The sequence below is a fragment of the Betta splendens genome, chromosome 3 (assembly GCF_900634795.4).
Source record: "Betta splendens chromosome 3, fBetSpl5.4, whole genome shotgun sequence".
NCBI classification, from domain to species: Eukaryota; Metazoa; Chordata; class Actinopteri; order Anabantiformes; family Osphronemidae; genus Betta; species Betta splendens.
Window position 1 is genome coordinate 6,047,137 of NC_040883.2, and position 23,831 is coordinate 6,070,967.

The 23,831-nt window shown below is 51.0% G+C and overlaps 3 protein-coding genes across 3 annotated transcripts in view; 1 reads left to right on the forward strand and 2 right to left on the reverse strand.

The window, feature by feature from the left end:
* The window catches only part of ulk3 (unc-51 like kinase 3), a 10,663-nt gene extending 3,449 nt beyond the window's left edge, over positions 1-7,214 (forward strand). Inside the window, 11 exon segments of the mRNA XM_029144233.3 lie at positions 1-69; positions 617-772; positions 956-1,061; positions 1,166-1,206; positions 1,385-1,487; positions 1,662-1,726; positions 1,920-1,998; positions 3,411-3,451; positions 4,950-4,997; positions 5,152-5,215; positions 6,603-7,214. Coding sequence (XP_029000066.2) covers positions 1-69; positions 617-772; positions 956-1,061; positions 1,166-1,206; positions 1,385-1,487; positions 1,662-1,726; positions 1,920-1,998; positions 3,411-3,451; positions 4,950-4,997; positions 5,152-5,215; positions 6,603-6,619 — 789 coding nt within the window. The 3' untranslated portion in view covers positions 6,620-7,214.
* Positions 7,215-9,107: 1,893 nt separating this feature from the next.
* si:ch1073-459b3.2 (growth arrest-specific protein 1) lies at positions 9,108-12,146 on the reverse strand. The gene has a single exon (XM_029144827.3). It carries the CDS (start codon positions 11,097-11,099, stop codon positions 10,332-10,334), a length of 768 nt encoding a protein of 255 aa, XP_029000660.1. The 5' UTR covers positions 11,100-12,146; the 3' UTR covers positions 9,108-10,331.
* Positions 12,147-12,897: 751 nt separating this feature from the next.
* cplx3b (complexin 3b) lies at positions 12,898-17,674 on the reverse strand. The gene is made up of 3 exons (XM_029144828.3): positions 17,172-17,674; positions 15,078-15,165; positions 12,898-14,949 (listed from the first exon to the last, which is right to left on the reverse strand). Exons 1-3 carry the CDS (start codon positions 17,327-17,329, stop codon positions 14,725-14,727), a joined length of 471 nt encoding a protein of 156 aa, XP_029000661.1. The 5' UTR covers positions 17,330-17,674; the 3' UTR covers positions 12,898-14,724.
* Positions 17,675-23,831: the final 6,157 nt, after the last annotated feature.

A 23,831-nucleotide genomic window follows, 5' to 3' on the forward strand; every position in this document is an offset into this window, starting at 1 on the left:
CGACCACCATTTGCATCCAAATCCTATTCTGAGTTAATAGAGAAGATCCGATGTAACCAACCTATTGAGGTAAGAGAGCAGAGAGTTCCTCACTGGCTCCGTCTTTGATTGTGAATGTTATCTGTAAAACCACTAGATGGCACATGTTCCCATTTTACCCTTGTGAAGACTGCTGCCACTGAAGACAACTCATCTAGAAGCATGTAATATAATCCTTAGGAATAACAATCAATGCAAATGATTCGCATGTACAATCATTAAACAAGTTTGTATAATATATTCTACATCCTGCATTTATATTTTATTTGTATGTATAAAATAAATGTGGAGGTTTAAATACTTAAGAGTTTCTTATATGTTGTAGTCGTGTCCTTTTCAGTTCTGTTTGAATACCAATGTGGCAGTAGACAATGGTACATTACTGAAGGTATGGGCTCAGTAGATTATATCAGAGTACGGCCCATTACCCGAGGATACAAATAAAGAGCTTTAAGGTCATCTTTTGACAGAATGTTACATGAGACAAGACCGTGTTTGTCCACAGTCTGCCGTCCTGTTACTTTGGACAGTCCTGTGGACGAAGTGCAACGTAATAAGGTCATGTTTTGTGCATCAGCTGCCTCCGGGGGCCAGGGTATCCAAGGACTGCAGAGACCTTCTTTTGCGGCTGCTGGAGAGAAATCCAGATGCCCGTATCAGCTTTGCAGAGTTCTTCGCGCACCCTTTTGTGGACTTGGAGCACATGCCAAGTGCAGAGAGCCTGGGGAAAGCGGTAAGAGAAAAGGAACTGAACTGGTATGTGAACTCCCTAGGTGGCCTTATGATGGCCAGACATTGACTCGCACACGTGTGTTAGTAGTGTTGGGTTCATGCCTTCCCTTCATGTGCCTTCATGCATGACTCATAAGCAATACATTTGCATTCAGTAAAACAGGTTTGCGCTTTCTCCTTGCAGAAAGAGCTCGTCCTGAAGGCTGTTCAGAAGGACCAAGCGGGTGAGAGGCCTGCCGCTCTGTCCCTGTACCGCAGTGCCCTTGAGCACTTCGTCCCTGCTATTCACTGTAAGAACAACATTCACGTCCATGTCCTGTCTGTGGCCTAACCCTTCCACCAGTGCATCGTCTTTGTTGCACCACGTAAATGTCCTTGTCTTCACCCTTTGCAGACGAGATGGACAGGCAGCGTAAAGATGCCCTCAGGCAGAAGGTAGGCCTGAAAACAGCCTCCAGTTCACATTTGGGTTACTTTCTCTTTTCATCCTTTTCACCCCAGTGCCTTTCACTTAGAATTCATTCTTCTCTATGAATACCATATGGTGTGGATGGAGAGCATATGGCGTGGTTGACGTGAATAAGTTGAGTCAATGTAAGAGGACTTCCCGCAGGTCAACCAGTATGTGTCCAGAGCAGAGGAGCTGAAAGCCCTGGTGGACTCTGACAACAGACTGAGCTTTGAGGAGGCGCGAACCTCCAGAGATGTGCTCCGAGGTAACAAACACAGCCCAGCGCAGAGTGCTGCTTTGTGTGGGTTTAGGACTTGACAACACCACAGTTCCGTCTTGTTTAGTTTAGCATGCAATGAATATGAAAATAGAATAGACTGATTTTGTCTGACACACTTTAGGGCTGAATGTGTTGTTTTCTGTTCTCGCACTATGTCAGAAATGTCTCGAAATCAACCTCGACTAAAGGCTGCGTTGGACATGGCTGCTACTGCCATTGCTAAGGTTAGAAAGAGTAAACTCCCTCACTGGCCCTGTTTGATTGGTTAATCAAAAACATAACAGACGTTTGCTTAAAGACATTTAACGCTTGTGTTTCTACATTTTACTTTTTGTGAAACATAAAAAATCAAACCAGTAATTGATTTATACAAGGGCGGATCAAGCTATTTGCTGTCTCGTTTATATGCTGTTGTAGGAAGAGAGTGGATTGGATGATCACGAGGCCTTGGACGTCTACCAGCAGTGCTTAGGAGAGTTGTTGTTAGCGTTAGCAGGTAAATACAGTCTTTTCTTTTTATATTCACCCTAGAAAGTAGGTTCACATCTGAGCTTCTGACTGTCTTCTGCTGTACCACATCCTATAAACTCTAGCTCCCCAATGGCTGTGTGCATGTGTGATACTAGACAGACAGAATGTAAGATGCTAAGAGAATAAGTCATTTTATTATGATGTGATCTAGAGACATCATAATACTGTAAGTAGTCAATGTAATAGAGATAATGGTCAAGAATTTACAGCAATAACTAAATGAACAAGAAAAACACATGAAAAGAGACAAACATGTCTCAGACCGGAGATTTGTTTCCATTTAACTGGAAACAGAGGCCCTTTAAATATGAAAAGGAGACTTTGAGGGATAATAATAAAAGAGATGGAAAATAACTTGGAGAACGCGGTTTTCGCAGAGCGAAACACAAACTGTCTAAGACGGAGAGCGTGATTTAACAGAAACAGGACAGACAGAGGAACTACAGAGGAGACTCCAGTGTTTTGCTATGCGGCCTGGCGTCCATTAGGCCGGGCTCATGAGCTCATCTGGGTAATTGGCCTAATGGAAGAGGTGGAATAGAGTGATCCAGATGTGGCTTTGAGCTGGGATGAGACCCGGTGCCAGCGCCCTGTGTGTGGTACGAGAGCCCTGCCATCTGCTTTCCATTTAGATAGCACACTTCAGTTCTTGGTGTTATTACACACTGGAAACAAACAAAAACTATTAGCACTGCGATGGAACAGGATCTAATCTGATCATAGTACATCCACACTGATTGAGTTGCTGCTAACGCTTAAAGCACCTATTCAGCAGCTTTACTGTTTCTTCTTCATTGATAGTCTATTCATATTGCCTTAACACAAACACATGGTTTGTGTGGTTTAGCTGGTATTCATGGTCAGATGATTAACTACACATTCAGTGTCATGGAAAGCCCAGCATTACATAAGCCTCTAGCTTCAACAGGACACTGGTTTAGATAGAAAAGTATTCGCAGATTGTCTCATGTAGGAACATCTGCGTCAATGCACGCCAGGGGAGCTGATGCTGTTTAAAGAAATCCACCTAACCTCCGTCACGCCGGTGGATCAACCTGATCAGCCTCTCTCTTCAGGAGGAGGGAGCCTCGCTGTGTGGCACGGCAGACACCACCAGAGGGAATGTGGGGAGAAAACATTGGCTCTTTGTTTAGCCAAGAGTTTTTTCATCGCGCTGCTTCCCAACATGCCTCGCAACCAAAGTGCCCCCCTCCTCCTCCTCCTTCCCCTCTCTGTCACTGTCCCCTCTAAGATAACTGAGTGGGGAAAACACTGGTTCACATTAAACCTGTGGGTTCAGGAACAGCCTATCACTGAACCAACCAGGTGATTAGGTAGTGGACCCTCATTGTGTCTTTCTCTTTCTTTGTGATGCAGCTGAGCCTCAGGGCCGCAAGAGAGAGCTGCTCCACAGTGAGGTGAGTGCTTGGAGCCATCAGCTGATCACTGATCACTAACTGCATCACGACACCCATAACCTTTGTTCCTATAGCCTCTGCTGGTGTTCTAGCAAAGAGAGAGAGAATGTATTCTATCACCGGTAAAGGTATAATTTATAAGTGGGTAGGTGAAGGTTTACCAACTAAAAAAAATGACTGAACATCTAATGGAGTCCATCTTTACCTTTTTCCGCTAACAGGACTTTTCCTGTAGACTGCACCCACAGGACCATGCATGCAGGCTACAGCTTGATGGTCCAGTGAGGTTGCTGCATGTGATTGTCTGGAACCAAACCTGCAAATTCTAGCATTAATATTCTGCGTTCAGCAAACACGTGCAAATAACTAGTGCATGTCTGCCATTGATGCTTCCAGCGCCTTTGTTTTCCTCCTCTGTTTAGTCAATGCCTAATCCTACGCCAGACGACGGTATTTTGCTAACAAACCCCCGAATCGGGGCTTGGCGTGGGCCTCGTAGACCTCCCTATTTGAAGTTTTATGGGTTCTTGTCTTAAGTAAATTCAGATGCGGCTGTAATAATCTAACGCAGCATTAAGGAAGCGGGTGGGGGGGGGGCTTCGATCAAAAGCATGTGTGGATGTGAGAACCAGGAAAAAAAAAAGCCAACATATGCTGCCGCGACTGGCCTCCATGTGTGTGTTCATATCTGCGACAGAGCGCGCTTTAGCCTCTTCAATTCCTGACATGAGCCACTGTTCTAATCCTGTATGTTGATATGGGGTCTTTATAACTGAACATACACTGCAGCCTGCGTTTTAGGCAGGGTTGCGTTAAAGTTATCGAAATATCCCATAGACCATAAACAGTTCTTCCACATTTCTTATACTTGGTCATTAAAGGAATTGTGGATAAAACCCTCTCGCGGAATAAAGCTGGTCAGGACTAAAACACACTGAGTGAAACAGTTTGACCCACAGATGTTGCCATAGTGAAACTCCAGAGGGCTTGTTTGTGTATCCTGACGCAGCCGTGATACAAGCAGGGACGAGATGCAGCCAGGAAAGTTCATCGCTGCCAGAAGACTGATCACCACAGTAAAGAACCCCCTCGAGCAGCCGACGACAGCCGTTACTACTTGCACATGTGCTCCATATGAAATGTTTGACTAGATTAGCAGAAGGCGCATGACGCGGAGCGGCAGAGCCCGGATCGGTTTAATGTGATTTGAGCCTGGCATCTACGGCTGCGTGCGTCTTAATGTAACGCTTAACGTCTCCCAATGCACCGCGAGTTTCCAGTTTACAGAAAACAAGAGCAGCTCATTGACGAAAGCATCGGCCAATCCAAGCTACGTTTGGAGCTCGTTTATGCAGCCAAGCCTAAAATATATTAAAAATATGGTATTGGTTCGTTTCATTTGTCCTGACGATTGCACAAAATGAAAACACATGAATGTAGTCATGTTTTATACTGAGTAACACAAAAACTCTAACATTGTTATTTTTTTCCCCTTCAGATTAAAAGCTTGATGACCAGAGCTGAATACCTCAAAAAGCATATCAAGGTAAACAAACTCCTTTTGTTTGTGTTGTGTTTTGGACAATATTACATGTACAAGTATTTTAAAAGGTAGCGAAGGATCTAATACATCAGGATTCAAAGGATTCAAATATAAACCTTGTTGTCATTTTGAGTATTTATCTTCCCATATTTTTCAGATGCAGGAGACTCAAAGGGACGCGTCTCTGGATCGAGAAACCCTCGCAGACTCCGTGAGAAGCTGTGAGTTTCCCCCGCTGCGTTGCGTAAACCGCTCCTCTGCCTTTTAGCGCGTTTGTGAAGGCCTTTCACTGGCGCTGATTGGTGGCTATGGGGAGGCTCGGTATTTAAAGGCGCGGAGTGTTAAGTGAGAAATAACCGCCTCGAGTCGCAGTGAAAACGTCCTTTGAGTGAAGGCCACTGCACTTGTAAAATACGAGCCCTTCTCCGGCCGCCGGCCACCCTGCAGCTCCGTCTGGCTCTTTGATTCCACGGCCGCTGCGTCCTCTGCCCTCTTGTAAAGTCCACCTTGTGAAAGTGAGGCTCCTTGCTAGCGGAGACGCTCCCAACACACGAACGCCACATGCGACGTCAGCGCCCCCTCGCACGTACGCTTCATTCCTTCCACACACCTGCATGGAAGCCTGTCTTTAATAGAGTTTAACAGTGTTTTTCACAGTTTTTGCTGGGTCTGTGTAACGTCTGCAGCACACGTGCTGCGTTTTTACGCCTCCTTTATACAGGTTTAACCATTTGGGAGCTTTGCACCACTTAAGTATTTTATAAATGTTTTATGAACATCGGCGGCACGGTGGTGCAGGTAGCACTGTCGCCTCCCGGTCCGTTGCCGGGGGACCGGGTGTCGATCTGCGTGGAGTTTGCGTGTTCTCCCCGTGTTTGCATGGGTTCTCTTCGGGTTCTCCTGCTTCCTCCCACCCTCCAACAACATACATTAGGTTTAGTTTAATGGTGTGTGTGTGTGTGTGTGTGTGTGTGTGTGTGTGTGTGTGTGTGTGTGTGTGTGTGTGTGTGTGTGTGTGTGTGTGTTGCAGGACTCAAACTCAACATTTGCTTATGTTTAGAAGTTACACATGACAGATTTTAATTTATTATATTTCATAAAAATATAGAAAAATATCCCAAACTTTCTGGTTATGGAGTTTAAAAAAAAACAGCCAGTTCTCTGTTTTTATTATATATAGAGAAACTATCAACCTGTCAGTGGGGTTGCATTTTTATTTATTTGAACTGTCCTAGCCTAAGTCTACACACACATTGTGTATTTACAGTGCCTAGCCCCTAGATGGCTGGTGGATACCTAAAGCCTAGACAATATCCTGTTCTCAGCAAGAAATTCCTGGGGATTTCTGAAAAACAAGGATGGGGCAAGGGCACAGATGTGACTCCAAGGGCTGCTCACAGCCTCTCGGTTTCGCTATTATGCTGCTGTTATTTTAATAAACTGGCACTGATCCGGCAGCTGTACTGAAGGGTTGCGTCTGTCTGTCTGGGGACCAGAGGCGACACCAGAACGAGCTGCAAGGTTCTGCAGTGTAATCAGAGAATGGAGATTTAGGACTGTTGAAACTGCGGATCCTAACACACGAAACGATCGTTTCTCTCTGTTCAGCCTGCTGTTTGCAATGAGCGTGACGACCATCGTACAGGAGGCCTGGACCCCGTCACCAACATCGGACCCCCCTGTCGGTCTTCGGGCCGGACACGGCAGCAGCAGCTCCTCAGCTGAGGATTTCCACACGGGTGAATGTGAGATTTAGTTCCCTGCTCCTTCTGTCTGCACTCAGCCTCAACCCCCTCCTCCCAACACACTGTTGATATGTAAATGCCGGACAGCTAGTGTGACAATACCGTAGTGTCATGGTAAACGGGTTCATCTCGCGCTGACGCATTCACTTTCCCGCGCGACACCCAGAAGCGCTCGGAATCAACTGTGAAACCCGAAGAGCCCAACAGAAGCGCTGACATTACGTGTCTGAACTGTAATTTTATGGAAACCTCCTCGCTGTTGTGGGTCTTCGTGGACTATTTTGATTTTGGAAAAGTAAAGTGCTTAAATATTCCAAAAGGGAGCCTGACTTTATTAGCACAAGATTCAAGGCAACTGTAGAAAACACCTGAATCAAAATTTGCTGCTGTGCTGTTCCACTTTTTGTTTGAATGTTCAGACAGCTGTGATTTTCTAACGTATTTATTAAATGGTAATAAAACGACAATCTCCGCAGCCTCTGGAGTTGGTGACTTCCTTCAGACGGAAGAGGTTTCTCTGACGTCCCTGTAGGCAGAGGGCTGTGCTCCGGCCGCGTCCAGGAGGCGGCTTTACAGGCACAGCTGGCTCATGTCCATCAGAGAAGGAGGCAGGCGATGGCGAGTGGGGCCCTGTGATAATTGTATGATCCAAATGTTAGTGTGGGCAGCTGGAGACGCTGCGCGTGAAGGTTTTCAGCTGTGAGCTGCAGAAGAGTGTGTTATAATAGAAAAGGAGCGCGTGTCAAGTAAAGTCCTTAGGATGAGTGTCAGAGACATATGGAGAAGAATGTGAGAGTGAAGTGAATATATAGGGTTTGCGTTTCAAGGCCTCAAAGCGTCCGCTCCTCCGTCTGGTTAATCACCTTCACCTGAAATAGCAACTGTAAATCACTCCCAGACTGTATGGTTAGAGCCCCCCGCCCCACCCCCTTGTTCTCTGCTCCTCTCTCTCTCTTTTTTTATAGCTTCATGAGCCTGTCGCTCCCAGGAAAACGTGGGGTCCAATTCTGACCCTCGGGTTTGTTTTGTTGTTGGCTTCTGGGATTTCTGCCAGTTCAATGTAAAAGCGTGTGTAATAGCCTTAAAGTACAGCGCCCCAGAGGGAAAGGGTCTCAGATGGAACCTGAACTCACCATATCGGCCTCCTCTCCTCTCCTCAGCCGTAAGGTGGAACACTGGAGATTGATTTCCCCCCACTGTTGCTGCCGATAATATAAAGAGCATCGCGCACAGTGTGAATGTGAAGGACCCGGGTGTCCTCGACTAAAGCGCCCTCCAACACAAAGACAGAGAGCGGGTCAGCTGTTCACTGCGGCTCCGTGGCCGCCATGAATGGAACATTGTACCTATGAAAGACAAGAGCCTCCTAAATCGCCGGGTCACTCCCACTTTGGAGCACTGACGAGAGGCAGCCGGGGGTCGGGGGACTTGAATGAAGATAATTTAGAAAATGGGCCCCAGCACAGAGCGGCCTGTGTAGCTCCCTGTTCCCTCTGCACGCTCAACTCCCCGAGGCTCCGCTCGTGTTTGTTTTGATTCTGCTCCCAGAAACGGGCCTGGGCGCTGGGGCGGGGGCGGGGGGCTCGGGTTCGGGGGGGGGGGGGGGGGGGGGGGGGGGGGGGTTATGGCAACGGCTAGACAGTCGAGTCCTGCTGCAGTGGAGCTGTGGCCACTCGGCCTTAACGACACGTCGGGGAGCTGGAAACGTCTGGAGAGGCCGCGCAGACGTTCACCTCAGGCCGGGGAATGTTACGACACCCTGTCTGGGACCGTCCAGGTATTTAGGGGTCACAGAAGAATATGTGTTTGACACAGGAGAGTGGCACCACTTAACAACACGCAGAAACCTGGTGACCCCTGAAACCATTAGCGGTTCAGCAGATGGGACGTTGATGAGGACCTGCTGCTCCTCCTGCCTTGTTCGAACTCACACTTCGCCGCGGTGCCTAACGACCCTTTTACAATTTCTTGATGCCTTGTAAATACCAGAGCAAGCAAGTGTTTTGCCCATTAGCTCAGTCAAATGTGTAAACAGTGATCTCCTTCTGAAACCAGCTCAGTTGAGCCCTAAAATGTAACTAGAAGCCTTTTTTTTCACGCGCAGCTTGTACACGCTTCAAACTCCCGATGATCTAATCCCTGAAATATTAAAGAATGGATTTGTTTACGGCGCTGTAACTTGAGAACGGCATTTTGAGGCGAGCTCCTTATCGGCTCAGACACAGAAGCAGCATTGAGAAAATGCATCAATCTGTTAAGGTTTCAACTCAAAGTGAACAAATATGCTGATGAGCGCGAAACTAAACACAAAAGGTGAAGTTGTCCGGTGGAAAACTCTCTGTGGACAAATGGAGTCATTGCACATTTTGAACTCATTAACATTTTATTATAAAACTCTCACACATCTGCGACTAAGTGAACAGTCTAAATCACAGGTGTGCACACTGTGTTAAATCATTTGACAGTGACCAGAACCTGACTTATTGTACTTCATAAAACTGTAAAATACACACATTCTTCATGTTCTGCCTTCATAATTTAACATTTATCATTGAAAAAAAAAACATTAGTTTTGACACAACTTGAAGTAGCAGAGGTACAAATTGGCAGTTTTTAGTGATCAATACTAACAAAACCATTGTCGGCTTTTAATGAAAGAGCCCGAAGTGGATAAAGCACACAGGAGTAAAAGGCTGCTGGTTTGAATCCCTGGACTATCGGCTCAGTAACATCATTGATGAAGCGGTTCTTTAGACCCCCCCTTAGTGGCTGTTCTGCATGTAAAGATGCTGCCACACAGCAGTGGTCGCACATTCATACATGTTGTATCTGTGCACACACTGTTTTTTTTTATATATTAACCACCCGTATGCAAGTCCGCAGACCAGACCAGTAAACCTCTGGTTGGATGAGACCTCTCACCCAGCAGACAGACTGGGTTGCAAAGACAGAGGTTCAGGCATATAAAGGGGGCAGGAAGCAGAGAAGGGGGACGGGGGGCGGTTCTCAGGAAAAGTTCAATAAAACGATCTGAGGGGGGGGGCAGGGCCCAGACACAGTGCTACAGGGACACGGGTGTTAATTGAAGCACTTGATTCCACACGCTGGCTCGTCCTCCGGCTGCTCTGACAAATATTTGAAGTGCGGTTGCTGCAACAATGCCGAGGCCCCTGAAGTGGAGAGCAGAGCAAACAGGGGCTGGATGGGCCCGGTGTTTGGCCAAGCGCTTAATAAAGCCCCACTTCCAGCGCCACTGAAACGGGACACGCGGCAGCGGCTCGTTGGCACCGGTCCGGTCCGCTTCCTGTCCACCACCGCCTCATTCTGACACTACATGTGACAGGCGGCTTCCCCTCCGGTTCCCCAGCACTGGGATGTGGGATTTTTGGAATCGCAAATCAAAGGAAACCCGTTTCCTGAGTGAGATGTGCGAGAAGAGTCGCTATGCAAATTGTACAGTTGTGGAAAGTCTGCACAAATCACTCCCCGTCACCACGCGACCCAACTGGAGCCTCTGGGGTTCAGAAAACATTCCTTCCTCCTCCAACAGAACTAAATCCAAGGCCCGTCTGTCACGCTGCCGCTCGTAAATCTACAGGAGAGGCCTCGTCTCGTATAAGACTCCTGCAAGAGGAAGACACAGGAGCGCGAAGGAGCCGAGGCGCGTCCGCGACGCAGAGGAGCGGCCGCTGTGCGCGTCCTCGCGCTCCTGCCTGGGGTCATAGTCCTCGTCCTCGTACAGGTCGTCCACGTCCGGCTGGTCGGCGACGCCGTGCTCCCCGATGGAGCACAGCCGGCTCATGTTCTCCTTCACCACCTCGCAGAAGGACCGGCCCACGCCGTCGCACACGCAGCTGTTGAGCAGCTCGCCGTTCGGGACGAACAGCATCTGCTGGATGGCGGCCCGGCACTTCGACGAGCACTTCCTGCCGTTGAACAGCTGGCCGCAGTGCGACAGGTACGCGGCGAGGGAGGCGTGGCAGCCGCTGTCCGCCTCGCAGCGCCGCCGCGCCTCCATGCAGCCGATGCCGTCGGCGTCGCTCGGGTAGCGGCGCGGCAGGCACGGCTCGATGGCGCGCTTGGCGCCGCGGCACTCCGCGTCCTGCGCGCAGTCGCACGTCTCCAGCTCCGGGCCGCTGCGCGTGTGGTTGAGGCGGACGAGGGCGTTGATGCAGTGGCTCGGACACTGCTTCCTCGAGCCCCGGATGTTGCCCTCGCACGCCACCAGGTACTGGCCGTAGGCGAACTCACACTCGGGCTCGTCGTGGCACCGGAGGAGCGCCTGCCAGCAGACGAGCTGCGCGTCCAGGGCCACCAGCACCCACGGGAGCAGCGCCAGGACTCGGCACCGGCATTTCATGCTTGGATGGAGTTGTAGTTCGGCGACGTGCACCGTGTCCACCAACGCATTAGAGTGAGCACAATGCGCACAATGGGTGTCACGCAGTGACGTTCACGTGAAGTAATCCAGGCACTTAGCCACCATGCAGTTTATTGCCGTTCCAGTCAAAGCGAAACGCCAGCTAAACTCAAACTGTTCCATAAATGTGCGCGTTAGTCGCCTCCTCTTCGGTCAACTTTGACTCCGTGGAAGTTGGGATCTGACTCGGGGGGGGGGGGGACACCACGCGTGGCTGCAAAAGCACGGACGCGGCGCAGTCGCCGTTATTCCGGGAAGCCGAAGTGGGAAGTTCTGATCCAAAGCGCGCGCGGCGCCCGCTCCATTCCACCGGTGCAGAAGCGGCTCCGACGCGCCGCTGGCGGCGCTACCCGAGGTTCACGCGCGCTGCGACCGCGCTCGCCGTCCGCGGCTCACTTTGGACACTGGGAACTGTTGTTCCTGCCATTGTTAGTCCATGCGGCTTCTCCAAGCTTGACCACCGCAAACACCCATCCACGCATCCCGATTCTTGTAACTGTCTGTTGTTGTTATTTGGGAGTGGGTCCCTTCTGGTGCGTCCTGCCCCGCGACGTGTGTCTTTGTCCCCCTTTCTGCTGTTACGCTTCACGGTCCGCGGAGCATTTCCTCACAACACCCCTCCCTCTGTCTAAAGAAGGGAAAAGTTTTCCTCCCCCCCTCTCTCCCCCTCTCTCTCTCCGGTTTACGATCCTCGCCGCTGATTGGCTCCTCGTCCTGGAGGAGTCAGCCGTGGGACACAATTCCAGGCCCACGGCGGCTCCGCGCACAAATCCTCCCGGCGTATGACGAGATAGGCCGGATGAAAATGCCCATAATTCCCCTCGCGTGAAACCCGGGATCTGTGTGGTCTCCGGAGCAAAAACACGTGTGCATTTTACTGCGCTCGGAAACAAAAGAAACAAACAAATCTGTTTCGTTTTAGGCGCAAACTAAGCCAAGAGAAACCCCAAACGCCGTCTGCGCCGCGCTGAAAGGTTTTGCGCTAATTCTCTCGCCTCCTCTCCCTTTCTCCCTCTCTCCCCCTCTCGCCCCCGAGTTTCTAAGCCCCGGCCGACGGGGGAGAACGGCGGAGAATAGTATTTTCTGGCCCGTTTCACCCCAATTGTGTCAGTTTGGCCGCGCAGCGGCCCAGTGTCTTTACAGACTGAAGATTGTTCACGCGCCGCGGCCTGTCAATAGCGAGGGGTTTCACCATCAATATATATTACAGCTCCCCCCATTCACACCACACTTGAAAACTACCAATAGCTCAGGCCTTTCTGCCATTCAAATGGTAACTAACGCGACCCCCCCCCCCCTCATCTCCTCCCACCGAGGAACGCGCAGGCTTCACACAACCAGATGGACGCCCAACCTGATATCTATTCAGGCCCACGATGTGACAGTTGCTTCGGTTTAGTGTCAGTAGTCGTGCGAAATGTTGGCATAACGCAGCGGATGTATTTATATTTAAAACCAGCCTTTTAGCTAAATGCAAAAACATACCAGTCTCGGAAAAACACCCATTAATGTAATTCAAATTGTGTTTCGTTTCCTTTTCCGCCTCAACACTATTTACAGATACTGCATGTAATTAGCTGGTGCTTTTACGGCGTCTTTCATCCATCTCCATCTCCGGGCTCTCGGCTGTCAATCAGCCGTCTACCTGCAGCCTCCCTCTTGGGTGAGTCTCGTTTTTGTCTCCACCTTGTGGTCAACCGAAGACTCTGCGGCTTCGCACGAAGCAGAATGACGGGCATTATCCTAAAAATCTGTTTATTGCAGTTAAAAGTCAAATCACTGAAATACTTTCAGAGACAGAATGATAAAGATACTGTGAAACAAAGAAACAGACAAGAAAACGAGACAGGATTGCGTGTCATGGCAGCCATTTCCTAGAAAAAATATCAATTGCACAGGATTACAATATTTATTATTATTATTAGTATTATTATTACTGTTGAGTTATTATTTCAAGTAGCACAAATGAGTCACACTCATACAAAGCAAACAGTTGCTTTATGGCTTCGGTTCCAACCATTAGTATAACCTCATCATCCAACAGATTCTAGTCTCTATTATAAAATAACTTATTGCATCTTTTTCTCTGCTTTATATTACTGAAATATTACAAACGTACTATTCATCTATCACAGGACAAAAACATTGGGATGTAAATGTGCAGATTTTGTTCTGGTTTCGCTCAGCACTTGTATGGCAGAATTAAAAAGGAAAAAGGAAAGATGCACCGCTGCAACATGGAGTCAAACACGGTCAAAGATGGGATGTTCATGAACGCAACGACATCAACAACATCCCGTCCGTCGTCCCGCTGGGCAGCGAACGCAGCGTGAAGCCCACTAGACTGAACGGAAACACTGCCACCAGCACTTTCAACCACGGGACCAGGTTTGGGCTTGTTTTCTTTTTTTTTGTGTGTTTTTACAAAGACACCACTTGAACATATCACGTCGTCTAAACAACACGAGTCCACCAGCACGAAAGGGCACCACTGAGGAGGGCAGGGATGAGATGGGGAACGGGTCACAGGTCATATTAAGGTCGACGGCGGCACGAGACGCGGCGGAGGAGGAGGAGGGGGGTGGGGGGTGAGAACGGAGCGGAGGATGAGCAGAGACGTTTATACCTTATACAACATGAATATTTGCTTGTCGACTCTGTTGGATTTATAAACACGATTTAAGATATTTAGGCCATTTGAGCGTTTGTCACCGAAGGCTCTGGCATAAACCTCCAAAGCATTTACAGGTCTGTCCTGTCGTTTCAGCAGCTTTTGTAGGTATTCATGTGGACTTCTGGATGCGGCACACAGAACACAGACCCGCTCCACATTGATCTCGGACTCGGCGAGGATTATGAGCGGCGGCGAACGCGGCGGCTCGTCTTTGTGACGCGTAGCTCACTGGACGTCTACGGGGTCAGACCTTGTTCGGGCAGCCAAGGCACACTGAAGCGTGGGGGGAGGGGAGGGGGAGGGGGAGGGGGGCCTTCGGGTGATATGTTCGGGAAAAGGCTCAAAAGCACGGGGAGCGTCCGCCGGGAAGCTAACTATCGCTAAAGATCAGCCCCCGAGTGATTATTGCCCGTTTTCATAAGCGTCCGCGCTGGGCACGCGAGGCGCGCGGTGAGGGAGGTCGGAGGTCGGGGGGTCGAGGGAGTGGAAGGCAAATATTTGTCAGAGGAAGCATTTTATTCAATATGTGAACGAGCCCAACATCTGCAGCGTAAATGTGCAAACTGACTGATTTTAGAGCAAAAGTCTGACTGACATTCGTGTCCTTTGGTAATTTTGAAGGTCAACAGGGACTAACTATGAAGCTCACCTACTCGTCATCATTTTCCATCATTTAGTGGGATTCCATGACATCATCATCTCCCTCATCTCCTTTCTCTACTGCTGGGCGTCTTTTTAGCTGCTGCAAAAACTGTTATTACATCTCTCTCTCTCTCTCTCTCTCTCTCTTCAGGGCAGGGTGGGTTTCTTTTTGTGCCTCTGACAAATATTTGCACGAGCGGAACGCTGATCTGCGGGAGCTCGGACCGGACCGGACCGGACCGGACCGGATCACATGAGGCTGCAGTTCTCCGTCTGCTTTTTGAGGTCCTCCAGCGTGGCCTGGGCCTTGTCCTTCAGCTGGTCGATGTCCATGTTCTGGATGTTGGACAGCTGGCCCAGCACCGACTGCTTGTGCGTCTCCTCCTGGTTGTCCTCTGCGATCATCTTGGCCAGCTCCGTGGGCAGCACCACGTCGTCGCCCGCCTGCTGGATCTGCGTCTCATCCACCTCGTTCTGCGCGTGGACACAGGTGGCGTTAGACGCTCAAAATAACAGCTTCAAGTCCAGCCATTGTTTACAAGCACGAGTCTACGCTGAGCTGCTCTATTGAAGGGAGGCACCCTGCTGTTGCGTCCGTTTACCTTTGGTAGCCTGTACTTTTCCCGAAAATGACTTCTGACCGTGGCTCTCTCGGCTTTTTTCTGGGCAAAATTGGCTTCTCGCTCTCGCCTGCGGACAAACAAACGGTTCATTAAGTCACACACAAATTCAGTCAAGTGCCTTTTGAACTGCACGGCCCCTCTCTGCTAGCATAAACAACACCGGCGCTCTTCACGAGCGTCGTCCCGCCGGGTCGGGGCCTCGGAGCGCGGCGCCGACAGACGGTGCAGCGGCGGCGGCGCCGCCGCGGGCACGGGAGCAGCTTCAGGAGCTCCAGATGCAGCGTCCCGTCGGTTCCGGCCCCCCGCTGGGGCAGCCCTGTGGGCCTGAGGTAACCTACTAACTGCAGCCAGTGTTAAACAGCTGTCAGGCCCTCGCATGCACACGCAGGACGAAGTTCAGCTCAGCCCAAACGGTCCAATGGAATCCACGGGTCCAGCGCTGCGTGATGAATGCTGGCTCCTCCAGAGCCAACAGTGTGTGAAGCCTCCAGCAGAGGGCAGTCATCCTCTCCCCACTTATGTCACTGGAATATTTACGGCAGCGAAGCTCCTAATTAGCCCTCATAAATTGCTCAGTCTGCTGAAACAAAATGTAACACGGGTTCCGAACATGACGTGGCGCGTGGCGAACCTTCTGCCGTGACCCGAGGCTAAACAGCACGGCGCCCGTGGTCAAATACCACTTTGTATTACGGTAAATAGGTACTGCAAGTATTTGGAGTAGAGTAAACACCATGCATGATGGTGTGGTTAATCTGTGGCCAAAGGTCAGATTCTGGTGGAGAGCCTGAAGGTGGGAGGATGCTGGAGGCCCGGGGGAGTCGGGGGGGGGGGGGGCATTTTCAGCAGAAGATGCTGCTGGTGTGAGCCTGAGTTCACTCTGGGCTCAGCTCCCAGCAACTCGTCTCCCAAGGGCATCAGGCGACCCGGGTTGTCACGGTGGCCCGGGTGCTGCGGGTGATGAATTGTCTACACGTTCTACGTCAACGTGAGCAGTCCGACCCCCCCCCACATCCTCCTCCTCCCCCCGCCTCCCAGCCTGCTTCCCGTTTTTGCCACCTCTGACCATTAACTCGCTCGCACATTGTGATGGGCGTTAAGCGACGTAACGTGCCCGCCGTAGAGTTCGTAGTGGGCTCGGATCAAGTTTAATGCCATCAGAGTTATGACGGCTCCTCCCACGCGCGCGCTAAGCGTCCGCACGCGCCGCCGCGAGAGCCATTTGATAAACGGTCTCACACCGTGGACCCTGCGGAACTCGGCAGGGACGGAAAACAGCTGATCCGCTCTGTCTCGGCGTCACGTTTATTCGGGAAGCCGCCGTTTTCCAGATGACCCTGTTGTCACCGTACATTGTTGTTCGGTGACGCTCGGGAGGCGACAGCGTAACGAATGTGTCCGTTTGGAAAGGGATCAGTTAGGGAATTCATTTTTGCAGGCGAGACAATGGAAAGAGTTAAATGATGAAAGCAACTGTGACAAAAACAATTACAAGGCTCCCAGCTGAAGGGTGGCAGCTCTAAATATACTGAAGAACAATGGGACCCTACACCAATCTAAATCCAATTGATCTACTTTTTTAATTATTTAAATTAATTGCACGCATCTTTATTATAAGTGGTGAAAATCTGCCAAGGAAGACAAATAAATGAGTTTACGCTGTTGGCTGTTTACGTGTCTAATAATAAATAAATAGAGCATCTATTTCACGCGCAATATTTAACACACCGCCTGATTCATTATTCAACCGCAGGCACAAAAACAGGAACAGTTTTCGCCCCCGGGCTTCGGTCCCTGTAGACATTCCCGCGGAAGAATGATTTCAGGAATCCTAAATTTAAAAATAAACACCTCTACATAATTTGGCGAGGCTGAAGCACCGAGAGCTCCCTCGGCGAGAGGGGCAGATGCGCGGGGCGCTCGTGTCGTTGCATCGATGCGTAAAGAAGCGCGCGGCGCACGGGGAGCGCTCGGTCGCACGCTCCGAAATACGGTTTCCACCGCGTTTCCTGACCCACGCCGAGTGTTTTTCCACTACAACTCCACAACCACACGCTCAAACGGTCGCCTTACTTTTCCTCCTCTAACTGTTGCTGGTATTGTTCAAATTCCTCTTGAGTCATCCCCTTCGCCGCGGCTTCCGATTTCTCCGCTTCGGGTTTCTCCTCCGTCAGTCCTCCCGTCAGGTTCTTCAGCTGTCCCCCCACCACGTGTTTCACCATGAAAGCCATGGCTGCGCTTCGATTTCCGCCTGAGAAGTTGAAGGCTCGACGCGCTCCGGCTGGAGTGGGAGAAATCCGTCAAGTAAAGATGACACGAGTCGTCTGTAGGCGCGACACGAGAGCAAATACACCTCAAAGGCTACAACAACGCAAACAAACCGTGGGGGGGAAAAAAATCCAAGGGCGGCGACGCGAGGTGATAGTTTCAGCACCACTCGCCGTGGACAGCTCCGCGCCGTGAAGGATGGAGAGGAGCTGCTCGGTTATGAGTCAACAAGTTTGGCGATGAACTCTACCAATCCCGAGACTCCGTCCACAGCCACCACTCCCTCCGCCCGATCCTAGACACCGTCGGATTGGGTGCGCGCTTTTGCGCGGCGTGCGTCGGCATCCACGGGACGCACGGGATCCCGCGATCAGAGCTCGCAACGGAGTCAGACAGGGGGTGTCGGGGGTGGGTGTGGGTGGTGGGGGGGGTCACCACACGTGACGAGCCTCGGTGTCTCCTGGCTGTTTCGTTGCCCCTGTGGGACTCGGGGGGGGGGTCATCAGCGCGCTGGAGCCCAACGCGCGGTTTTTAGTCAACAGACAAACGCTTCCTAATTGCAAATTAGCCAAATGGCTGCTGCCCGCGGGTGCACCGCGTGGGTTCCGTTTAACGGCCCATTCACTCAGAATTGACGGGTCTCTGTCCGCGCAACAAGAGTGCGTTGATGGGCACGAACGAGCTCGTTTCCACGTCGCGAGAGCGCGGAGCACCCCCCGCTGAGCGCGCAACATCCATCTTTCAGTCCACACAGCGTCTCATCATCCATTCATATTTACCGCCTTTGTACACAGCCGTTAAGTTGAGGAATTGGCGCTTTTCATACATTTGATTCATCAACCACTCTTTATTAGCTCTCCCGCCCACTGGCTCGCGTGCCCGTTGTACACGCAAGCGAGCAGCAGAGCTCAATGTCAGGGTTCTCTGTGCTGCTTCCTCTACTGTTTGTGCGTCTATGACGAGGTGGGCGGGGTCAACAGTTCAGCATCCATCTCTATAAAGGATGATTTATTAAGAGGCTGGGTGCATCTGGGTGCTGGGTGGCACTGTGTGACGCACTATTCAGCTGGAAAGCCTCGATTCTAAAAATATGATCTGTGTGAGTGAGAGAGGGAGGTAAAGAGCACGGGGAATATTTAAAATCTCTTTCTCTCTCTCTCGCTCGCTCGCTCGCTCTGTGGGGTTTTCGACATCTAAAGTGTGAAAAGGAACTTTGATCACAAGCCAACAACTTCCGCGTCCTGATCCTCGCAGCAGTCTGACACCGAGCCTGGCCTACTTTTCCCGGTCCCCGTGGATCAGGAGAGAGTCTCGGTGTCTTTTTGTCGCCAGCTTAGCGAGGGCCCCGGTTAGCCCGTACCTGCCTCGCTTTAAAGTCTCCCTTCAGCTTCAAAGCCGCCACCGCTGAATAGATCGAGACGCAGCGCGGTGAATACGATCACGACTGTAATCTCTGTGAAATTGAATAAGAAGAAAGAATTCGCCCAACCAGCATGTTTTAACATCAGTTTATATCCTCGTGCTTCCCATACACCGGTGGGATCTGTTCCCGGAACAGGTTTCACTCACTCTGTTTTTTTATTTTTTTTTATTTTTGGATTATCACCCAGCTCTGCCTACAGGTGCTCTAGCAGGTGCACGGCAGGAGGCTTTAATCCAAGATGATGTGTATTGCACACACACACACACACACACACACACACACACACACACACACACACAGAGACACACACACACGGGGTTTTAGGGAAATTCATACATTCCGGGGCTGCAGCTGTCACGCGATGACATGTTTTGGCAGCCGAGACGCAGACTACAGTGAGCCTTGACCAAAAATGTGACAGCAGAAATGTGTTTTTGGCGAGAACACTAAATTCATGACTAATACATCAGCTGTTTTCACCCTGTTCTTGTGATATACCCTCATCACTGTCAACACGCAAGGTATTATTAGGCGGAGCGGAGACGGGGGCTCTGGCTGCAGACACAAATGTTCCCCTTTAAAATGATCCGCTCCGTTAATGAATGACTGTCTGTTGGAGCGGCCGAACGTGTGGAGCGTTTACTCTAGACGGGATAGCGTGATGGCGCGCGTGCACGCTGCGTTGCTGGCCACGATAAGTCAGCGGAGGGAGCGTGTCTGGAGGCTGCACGCTGTCAGCTCCAGAACCAGTGGTTTTTTTTTTTTTTTGCTTTTGACCACGTAGCCACATATAAAACCTGGGGCGGAGAGGGAGAGGTGTGACGTGTTGCATAAGGCCTCCAGCCAGCGGAGGCGGATGTTATGGCTGCGCAGCGTGTGTCTGATAGGAGTTGACAATCGCCGAGCTGCCGGTGAGGCAACGGGGAACATCATTCACACCAGGTCGTCCATCGGGGACGGGATTTCCCGTGATTCCCGTCTCACAGCACCGTAATATCGCAAATAAGCAACGTTCAAGTGAACGTTCACTCGGCTTTGATTGACGTCTCACTATACAGCAAAAGTGACCAGTTAAGGCTTCGTTGAAGGTCGTGGACGGGAGATTGGACTCATCACAGGGAACATCTAAACGTACCCAGGCGGGAATGACATCATTAACAAGTCAGCGAGAGGCGCGTCTCAGGGAAAGCAGCGTGTGTGTAGCGAGCGCCTCGCGGAACAAAACATCACGCTAATCCCATTAGAAGTGAGAAACGCTCCGCGCTTCCGAGGAAGGGGTATTTTCGGACCTAGAAACCACGTGAGGCCGTTCGGAGGGACTGATGTGGGCTTTTTTTTCCAGGTGGGGTCACGGGGTCTGATGCCCCGCGCGCTGCCTGCCAGGCGTTCCACTGGGACCCGCCCCCCGCTGACATCCAGGAGTTCAGAACCAGAACACAACGCTCCTGACTGAGAAACGTAAACTCTTCATCCTGGCGGTTTTTGGCGTAAGCGGAGGTTGATATTTGACTTGCGTCGTCCCAGAGGCCGTGTGGATAATCCAACCGCCAACCTCCTTCAGAGCGACTATTTCTTCAGCAGGAATGAGCTCAGTAAAACGCTGTTGACAGCGAAGTCTGTGGATTATCCAGAGGAACTGGGGCAAAGTTTCTCAGGAACACGATGCTGTTGGGAAATGTATTTTTTTTATTATTGTTCCACAGAGGCAACAGAAATGTACATTTACTCTGTTGCTGAGTGTTTGTAACAATCCCAGATCCAAATGCTGGATAATTCCCCATGATCACAAACTGGACAAGGATGAAGGCCAATAAATAATAAACCAGGTCGAATATATTAAAACCAAAGTCAACACAAAGAAGCAGAGGCTTTAAATGAAGTCAACACATGGACCAGTTTTAATATCCACTAAGACGACACCGAGTCATAATCGTCTCATGTCAATCAATCCTGTGTAGAGTGGGAGCGGATCACGCCTCCTTAAACTACCAATAAGATGCTTCCAGTGCTTAACGTTTGCTCTCTTTGTCATAATATTAGTATGAGATAAGTTTATGACATCAAAAGGCAAATAGCTGCATTCATCATCCATTGTATAATAGCGTGACTTAAGCGTTTCGTGGTTTCTGTAACGTCGGACAGACACAGTTTCAAGAAAGACATTTTCTGCGAAAAGCGATAAGTGACAACAGGAGCTCGGCCTGGGATTCAGATTACACAGTGGCGCGGTGTGAAAACAAGCTGCTAAGAGACGCGCCGAGCGAGAGAATTCACAGCTGAGGAAATGCAGATCAAAAGTGAGAGGGATGAAACGCAAATGTTCAGAGAACTGGCTGGAACGGGCTGTGAAACGGAGTGTGAACGAAAAAGAAAAAGCAAAAGAGGAGACTGGTCCCACACACACGCACGCACGCACGCACGCACGCACGCACGCACACACACGCACACACACACCTGTCTCCAAACGTTAGTGCCTGTTAATCCGTGCGCTGTGCGTTTCCTGTTAAAACCCGCCTCAGCAGCGGTCGCGGCCCACATCAAATGCGGCTCCTATCGCCGCGCGCGCATTAATATTAGCACGCTCCCCTTCTGCGCATTCAAATTGCGTGAACTTGCATTAGCGTAAGTAGCTCTGGCGGGGTTTAAGGCGCATAAGCGCCGCGGCTTTACGCCACGCGTGGCACCCTCCGGGCTGCGTCGCCGCGCGGCGAAGGAGCGGCGCCGCACGTCAGGTCGAGGGAAAAGGCCGGATTTGCATCCGCGTCTCATTAAGCGGCGAGGATGACCTCCGCCGCAGCTCCTCGTAGATGGAAAACGGAGTGAAGACGGCGAAAGGGCGCCAGCTAATAGTGCGTTATATAAGCGAAATGTCATTTTACGGGAGAGAGAGAGGTGGGGTAGAGCGGGGAGGTCAGAGGTCAGCGGTGAGGCTGCATCATGAGCATATGGCTGGCTGCCGAGGCCCCTCAGGCGCTCTGATCTCCGCTCAGCTCCTCGTTCCTCCTCTCCCGGGCCGCTCCTCCCTCGCGTTTCTCCCCCTTCTTCTGACCCTTCCTTCCTTCTCCTCTCCCGTTTCTCTCCTTCAAAGGCTTACCATCCCCGCGCCTGCCATCCCTCCATCCCCCTCGTCTGCCCGGCCTGATTTAGACCTCTTGCCTGAGAGGAACATCGGAGCACAATGGGTTAGTGCTGGATGAGCTTAAATGGAATGAGAAAAGCGGAAAATTCTCTTTCATGAATAGATACAAACAATCGGCGGGTGCAAAGGGGGCGGGGGGGGGGGGGGGGGGGGGGGGGGGGGGGGGGGGGGTAAAGCAGGAAGCAGGGGGAGGAGTGAGACGCGCAGATGGAGACGGTGTGAAGGTCAGCAGAGAGGGAGGGCGCTTTCAATCCTAGCAGCCATATTAATAAGGAACGCTTCCCTGACCTCCGTGACTCATAATATTCTTCACATAATCCCAGGATGTGCGGTGGAGCGTTCAGGAGCAGGGTCCTCACGTCTCCGCCGCCTTTAATAACAGCGTGACGTGAAGCTGAGCTGGATTTCAGATGTCTGGAGTTCAGCCGCTTCGCTCGTCTTCCAGCTGCCTCGTGACTTCCTGCAGGTCTGGTTTGGGCCGGTTGCAGGAGAAGCAGGGACCCGTTTCATTAATGGAGCTGCAGCCGTCATTGACCCACGGATGGATCTCCATTATTTCTATTAGTCATTCTGTTGTGTTTGGAAACAAGGTTGCACTAAATGAACACATGTTCACTGCGTGTTCATGGCGCCTGTCTGAGCTCATGACTGAAGCTACAGCATGTTCCAGCTTATTTTAATGAGGTTCTGCTGAAACTCACCTCAGCCTTATTTCCTCAAAACCTCCAGAACCTGTGACCTGCAGCACTTATTAACACATTCACCACATTCTCCACCTGCCGCTCGGGTCCAACGTTCCCTCTGTTCCGGAACCAGGCTTCCCTCATCGATTCACTTCGTCCCTTTGTTCCACACACGGTCCTCACCTCTGAGGTCGCTGCGATAAACGCGAGGCGCTGCTCATGGGCACGCGTTCTCAGCAGCGTTATCCTTCATCTGTGCCGTTTTCCTGTCCAGCTGATGAATATTCACTGGGTTTTATCTCATCGGTTTTGATCTCTACCAAACTCCCGAGGCAGATGTTTTGCTTTTATCCGCTACTGAAGTCACTAAGAGCCTCTGGAAGCAGGTTGGTCATGGGCGCTGATCTGCGCTAATAATATTCAGACGCTGGACCAAAGTGTCGGCACAGCGTTGTTTTGTGATGAGTCGCTCCAAACTCGTGCGCTGATGCCCACACACTGTCGTGTCCCTGTGGTCGGCCCGAAGCCTCACGTTCCATCTGTCTCGTGCACGTCGGAGCTGCAGCCCCGCATCGCCTCGCTCGCCCGCCCTCTCTCTCTCTTTTACACACTGAAACACGTCTAAGAGGCACCGCCTGACAGCTAGCGATGTAGCGGCGTCAGCTACGATCAAGGTGTCGCTAGCAGGCCTGCAACATGCGTCATCTCCTCCGTTCTAATCAAATTACAAAAAAAAAAAAAAACACCCGGTTACATAACACAGATCCATAAATCCCACCCCGATGTCCCCAAATCTGTAGCCGTCCTCCCACGAAGCTGCACACATGCTGTGCCCGCACACGTATGAGCCGCCGACGTCGCCCCAGCGCGAGTTCCAGGCAGCTGAGTCAGAGCGGAGCTCATCTCGCGCCTACGTTCAAACAAACACAGCCACGGCGTGTTTACACCGAACTTCCCCAGTCTGACCTCCGAGAACCAGCCCTCGGCCCCGTCTTGAGCCCCCCCCCCCCCAATCCCCCCAACCCCCACCCAGATGGTCTGAGCACGTATGAGGAAACAGCCAAGCGCCCTCATGGCGAGGACTCCTGCAGCCCGGGCTGTCACACTGAACCCACTCCCACCCAAACATCCCCACGGCCCGCGTGTGCACGCGTGTGCACGCGTGTGCACGTCCGTCCATTCGCTCACTGGAAGCATGCGAGCTGTGATGCTCACGCGGT